We start from the raw sequence: 6,031 nt of genomic DNA on the forward strand, positions 1-6,031 counted from the left end.
GGAGATGGAGAAGCGGGACGGCGCCGCGGCTATGTCTCCCGGAGAGGCGGCGAAGGGCGGCGCTCGGCCTGCCGACCGCCAGGACCTGCTACAGCACAGCCGCGAGTTCTTGGACTTTTTCTGGGACATTGCGAAGCCGCAGCAGAAGATTCGGCTGCAGGCCACGGAGAAGTTGCTGGAGTATCTGCGCGCGAGGCCGGAGGTATGGCGGCGGGGCCTGGGACAGGGCTGCGAGGGTCTCAGCAAAGAGGGGTTGGGGGTTGGGGCACATGGTCGCGAACCTGAGCATCCAGGTGAGCGCGGGCCGAAGGGCGGAGGCGGGAGGCGGGCGCGGTGCGATTCTCGTGACTGGTCGCCCCGGGAATGCCCTGGTTCCGCAGGGGTCCGAGATGAAGTACGCCCAGAAGCGCCTCATCGCTGGGCTCGGAATGGGGCGAGAAACCGCCCGGCCCTGCTACAGTCTGGCCTTGGCCCAGGTGAGATGGGGACTCCTGGAAGGGGACGGGCCATGCCGGTCCAAACGGTGGGGAGTGAGGAGGGCAGATGTCTCGGTTGCAGGAAGGGATGGAGTCAGTGGTCTTCGGAGGGAGAAGTTGGGGGAGGTGACATCTGAGCTGATGGGACGCGTCCCCACGTGGAGGTGTAGTGAGTGTATGAGCCAGACATGTCTGCAGAGAAGCCCTGACAGGTGGCTAGGAGGTTGAGCGGTTTTCTTCTTGGTACATGGATTGACCGACCTCTCAGTGCGCAGTTGACTGGGGGCAGTAAGCTTTGGAGTGGGTTCCCTTATCTCTGCAACGTCTAGGGCCCTCTGATCCCAAGTGCCGCTCAGCCGATTATAGGCCGACCACTTCTGAGGAACTTAAAGAGCTGGAAGGGTAATAAAGATCATTCCTTTAGGGTCAGCCTGAGGGGAGCTCCCAGCAGGCTGTGGGAATAGAGTGTCTGGGAATCTATTGTCCGAAGGAGGTACTTTCTGCAACCTGGGTAGGCATGGGGCAGGGAGGCAAGATTCAGCTCCTCTCCAGCAGCAGATGCCATCATCCGTGGGTAGCTGCAGAGGCATCCTCAGGGTTGGAGCAGGGGTCCAAGGCCTCTGAGCAGAAACTGAAGGGAGAAGCAGGAGGAGGTTGAGATCTGTTGGGATGTGGCTGGACCACCCCCCTGAGCCCTCTCCCTCCTGCCACAACTCCTGGCAGTTGTTACAGTCTTTCGAAGACATCCCTTTGTGCAGCATCCTGCAGCAGATACAAGAGAAACATAACCTGCTGACAGTTAAGAAGGTGAGAGCGAGTGTCCCCAGGGAGGTCAGCGGCCCTGGGTGGCGGGTACTGGGGGCCTTCTCACCGATGCCGGAATCCTTTTGTAGGTGATGAGGAGACCTGCTCTTTTTGCAAACCTGTTTGGGGTGCTAGCCCTCTTTCAGTCAGGCAGGCTGGTGAAGGTAAAAGCTTTGGGGGAACGGGATTGTGTGGACTGGCTGGGGAGTGCTGGGTGTCAGTGACACATCCTGCTGGAACCCTCTACCCTTTTGTGGGCACCAGGACTCAGAGGCACTGATGAAGTCCGTGAAGCTACTGCAAATCCTGGCCCAGCACTACAACCACTTGCAGGAGCAGCCCCAGAAGGCCCTGGTGGACATCCTCTCTGAGGTATGGGTTTATGGGGTGTGGGACCTTGGGTCGCGAGCGCTACTCGTTATAGAGACATGGAGAAGACACGAGTTAATGTTAACTGGTGGAGATGCTCTAGAGCAGCACTGTTCCATAGAAATACAAAAATGTGTAACTGACAGTAACTATATTACAAAGGTAAAAAAAACACAACACCAGCTAGCTTAATGGCATACTTAATTAACCTGATACATCTATTAGGTTGCCTAAATAACAACCTAGTGTTATTTCAACATGCAATCAATATAAAAAGTTGTAGAAGTACTTTACATTCTTTTTGTCATGTTAAGTTTTTGAAAGCCAGTGTGTATGGTGCACTTAGAGCAAGTCTGTTCCGATGAGCATTTCCCAGGTGTTCAGTAGCCACGTGTACCCAATGGCTGCCATATTGGACAGTGTAGTTACTAGAACAGCACCTGGCATGTTGCAACTATATTTAAACATGTTTCCTGTTGTTTGGGGGCAGAACTGGCCCCTCAGGGGGGACCCCCTCCCCACTGCCCTACTTGGGAAATGGAGATAGGCTAATACCTGGAACCTTTTGCTACTTGGGAATAGGCAAGGACAGCAAAATACTGGGCTCCAGCTTTCTGCACGGTTCTGGCTGCAGAATCAGAGGATCTGAATTTGAACCCCAGCTCTCCACTTGGGGTTCCTTGTATGAGAAATGGGCTAGTCCTGAAAAACACAAAAGAGGAATGATAAAAATGGTGACCCCAAACCAATTGGCATCAGTGGGATGCTTATTAAAAACCCAGCTTCCTGCCCTAGCCGGTTTGGCTCAGTGGATAGAGCATCGGCCTGCGGTCTGAAGGGTTGTGGGGTTGATCCCCAGTAGGCGGCATGCAGGAGGCAGCCACTCAGTGATTCTCTCTCATTGATGTTTCTATCTCCCTCTCCCTTCCTCTCTGAAATCAATAAAGAAATATATTTTAAAAACAGCTTCCTGAGACTTGGAAATTGGAGCTTTTTAACAAATACTCTGATTATTTTGATGCCTAGCAAGGGGGATTGTGGCTCCCCCACCTCAGATTGGCACTATACCAGGGCCCTCGAGGGAGCCCATTGGGCTTACTTCACAGGAGAAGAGACAGAGGGTGCTGTGTCTCCCCACCCCAGGTCCCGGAGGCCATGTGGCAGGAGCTCCTGCCGAAGGTTCTCAAGCCCGACTTGAATTCAATACTTGGCTCCCCTGAGCACCTGGAGATCTTCCTCTTGGCCCAGCAGAAGGTGCCCGTGCAGCTGGAGAAGCTCATGGGATCGGTCAACCTATTGTCGGATGAGAATATCCCCAGGTGTGAGGGAGGTGGGCGGGTTCCTGGGGCCAAGGGGCTGCATCTGGCCATTCATGGGTTTGCAGTATGGCCTGGGGTGTCCCTGCTTCCCTTGTCTGCTCGGTGGACACCGAGTCCCCTCTGCTGTCCACAGACTGGTGGCTGTGCTGAAGATGGCCTCCAACTCCGTGAAGAGGGAGCGCAAACTGCCCGCTGTGGCTCTGGACCTGCTCCGCCTGGCGCTTCGGGAAGACAAGTTCCAGTGGTTCTGGAACGAAATTGTGGAACAAGGGCTGCTGAAGAAGCAGTTCTGGCCGGCCAGGTGCCTGTGGCGCTTCTCCACTCTTGACCCCTCTTTCCTGTTTGTTAGGCTGAGGTGGGTTGGCAGTCCCAAAGTCCACCCAGGGGAACTAAGGGCTCTGACCAGGCTCTGTCACGCACCCTTAGCTACGTGTGTTTCCGCCTGCTGGGCGCATCCTTGCCCATGCTGTCCAAGGAGCAGCTGCAGCTGGTGATGCGAGGAGACACGATCCGACATTATGGGGAGCACGTGGTCACTGCTAAGGTGGGTGCCATCCCTGCAGCCCACACTGCCAGAAATAGCCAGGCTTCCTGCTAAGCAGGGGGGTGGGCCGCCTCAGGGATCAGTCAGCTTCTGGAATACAAGGTTGCTCTTTGCTCCAGCATCAGGGGTCTTCCTGCCCCTGGTCCTGCCTGGTATGAGTAAGCACGACTGCTTTTGGAAGGAGCCTGGGAGCTGGGTGTCCCTTCCCTCTGCCCCTCTGAGCAGAATTTTGGCAAGGTCGGCCCTTCTGCCCTCGGCAGAGGCATTACAGCCAGCAGCCTGCCCAGACCCCCATCCACCCCTGTGTCGATCTTAACACTGTCCATGCATCCTTCACTGAGCTAAGCACTCAACAGGAGAGTCAGGTGGTGGTTAGGACCATGGAATGGGGGACCAGACCACAGTCCCCGTCCTGGCTCCACCACTCACTGCTGTGTGAGCCCACACAGGGTGCTTCCCGGCCCCGTGCCTGCCTCTCCCTGTCCGAGGAGAGGAGCGGAGCTTCCTCAGAGCTGTTGTGAAGATGTTCTCTCAAAGCAGGAAGCATAGCTGGGTTTGCTCCTCGCCAGCGCATTTCACCCTCACAAGCAGCTTTGGAGAGCTGCCTCCTGTTAGAATTCGGGGCGGGCGGGGGTGGGGGCAGGCGGGGGCAGATCAGAAAGTAAAGAGCACAGGCTGGGAGGCCCCGCCAACCCGGCCCACATCCCAGTTGTACCAGTCAGAGCCCCCAGAAATTACTTCTAAGCCTTTTATTGGCTGCACAAGGGAGAGGCACTGGCTGGGCCTCGTGTACCCTGTGGTGGAAGAGGCTGGCAGGGCTGTCGGTCATGCAGTGCCTGACTCTTGCAGTCCCCGGGACATTTCAAGTTTGCTTCAGAGATGAACGAGTACGTTGGGACCTTCCTGGAAGGCTGCCGAGATGACCCCGAGAGGCAGTTGGCTGTGCTGGTGGCCTACACTTCCATCACCAACCAGGGCCTCCCCGTGGTGCCTACCTACTGGCGGGTCGCGAAGTTCCTGAGTTCCCCCGCCCTCAAGGGCTATGTGGCCTGGCTGCGGGACATGTTTCTGCAGCCTGACCTGGACTCCTTGGTGGACTTCAGCACCAGCAATCAGAAGAAAGCCCAGGATGCTTCGATCCACGGGTGAATGGGCCCAGCAGGGCAGGGAGGGGCCCAGGGCTCAGGAGTGGGCTTCCTGGGCCTGCTGAGCCCAGGGACCAGGACTCTCCCTCCTACACTATTGGGGTTCCATGGAAGGGGAGGAAAGATGATGGGGAGCTGAGCCATAGCTCTCAAAGAAGGCCTCAGTTTCCTCACATGTGTTCCCATGCTGGTGTTAAGAGGGCAGAGGTCTTGGTGTTCCTGTCTCCAAAATGGGCAGAGGAGTACCATTTTTACCATGGCTGAGTGGCTCCTGTGACCTGGCTTCTGCCCTCCAGGCCTGAGCGAGCTGTGTTCCGGCTGCGGAAGTGGATCATCCTCCACCTGGTCAGCATCGTGAACAGCTTGCACCTGGAGAAGGAGGAGGCCTTGATTGAGGAGGTGGCCAGGTGTGAGACGTGCTCAAACCACAACCCCCCATGGGTGGAGCAGCTGAAGAGTTGGGCCTCTTGCCTAGTCCTAGTTTGGGTCGCCCCTGGAGCCAGAAGTGTTGGGGTCAGGTTGTCCATGGGGAGCAGGCAAGCCATTCCTGTCCCTTAGGCAGAAGGGATTTGGGAGAAATTCCTTGGGAGCCTGTGAAAGGAAGGGACCCAGGAAGTGCAAGGCTGCAGGGGCCTCGCAGGCTCCGAGTGTCCCATGGGCAGCCTCTGCACATGGACAGGGCCAGGGAGGTCTCACCATTGGCCTCACCTTGCCAGGTGCTCATTCGGCTCTCACGGCAGTCCCAGGGCGGTAACCCGTGTTTGCAGAAACGATGGTGTGACTTGGTTGAGGTCACACAGCCTTGAGTGGGTCTTGGTTCCAAGGGAGGGATGTTGGCTCCAGATCTGAGAAGTGTCTACTTCTCGTCGGAGTGGCTCCCTCTTCTGCCTCTAGGGGTGCCATCTAAGGAGGGGCTGGTGAAACTGGGTGGCACTAACCGGCAACACGGCTTGATCTCCCACCTTCCCCAGGTTTTGCTTTTTCCACTCGTTCTTTGAAACAAAGAAGCCCACATCCCAGATCCCTGAAACTGAGCAGCGGTTCTCCTTCCCTGTGGACAGCCGGGCCCGATCGGTGGTCAGCATTGCCTTCTTCAGGTAGGTCGCGGGCAGCTCTGGAGAAGCTGAGGGTGGGCTGGCAGGGCTGGCAGGGGGCCTTGGGTGCTTCTTTGAACAGTTCTAAGCTGGGAGAAACGCTGGCGTTCCAATGGGTCAGGGTGTGGGGCTGGGACGGGCGGCCGTGTTCACTAACCCAGCCGGTGACCCTGCCCTCCCCCAGCCTGCTGCAGATCCTCAGCACACAGTTTAAGCACGCTCTGGAGCAGGCCCAGGACAAGCAGCCCTGGACCTACCGCCTGGTACAGTTTGCTGACAT

The 6,031-nt window shown here is 57.0% G+C and overlaps 1 protein-coding gene across 1 annotated transcript in view; it reads left to right on the forward strand.

Annotated features, from left to right (window-relative positions):
* Positions 1 to 4: 4 nt before the first annotated feature.
* The window catches only part of MYBBP1A (MYB binding protein (P160) 1a), a 16,878-nt gene continuing 10,851 nt past the window's right edge, over positions 5 to 6,031 (forward strand). Inside the window, exons 1-12 of the mRNA XM_015562444.1 lie at positions 5 to 202; positions 381 to 476; positions 1,200 to 1,283; positions 1,370 to 1,444; positions 1,545 to 1,652; positions 2,793 to 2,968; positions 3,102 to 3,269; positions 3,395 to 3,512; positions 4,362 to 4,657; positions 4,954 to 5,064; positions 5,629 to 5,754; positions 5,936 to 6,031. The exon at positions 5,936 to 6,031 is cut by the window's right edge and continues 78 nt beyond it. Coding sequence (XP_015417930.1) covers positions 5 to 202; positions 381 to 476; positions 1,200 to 1,283; positions 1,370 to 1,444; positions 1,545 to 1,652; positions 2,793 to 2,968; positions 3,102 to 3,269; positions 3,395 to 3,512; positions 4,362 to 4,657; positions 4,954 to 5,064; positions 5,629 to 5,754; positions 5,936 to 6,031 — 1,652 coding nt within the window. The remainder of the gene's footprint in view (positions 203 to 380; positions 477 to 1,199; positions 1,284 to 1,369; positions 1,445 to 1,544; positions 1,653 to 2,792; positions 2,969 to 3,101; positions 3,270 to 3,394; positions 3,513 to 4,361; positions 4,658 to 4,953; positions 5,065 to 5,628; positions 5,755 to 5,935) is intronic.

The sequence above is a fragment of the Myotis davidii genome, unplaced genomic scaffold (genome assembly GCF_000327345.1).
Source record: "Myotis davidii unplaced genomic scaffold, ASM32734v1 scaffold638, whole genome shotgun sequence".
NCBI lineage: Eukaryota > Metazoa > Chordata > Mammalia > Chiroptera > Vespertilionidae > Myotis > Myotis davidii.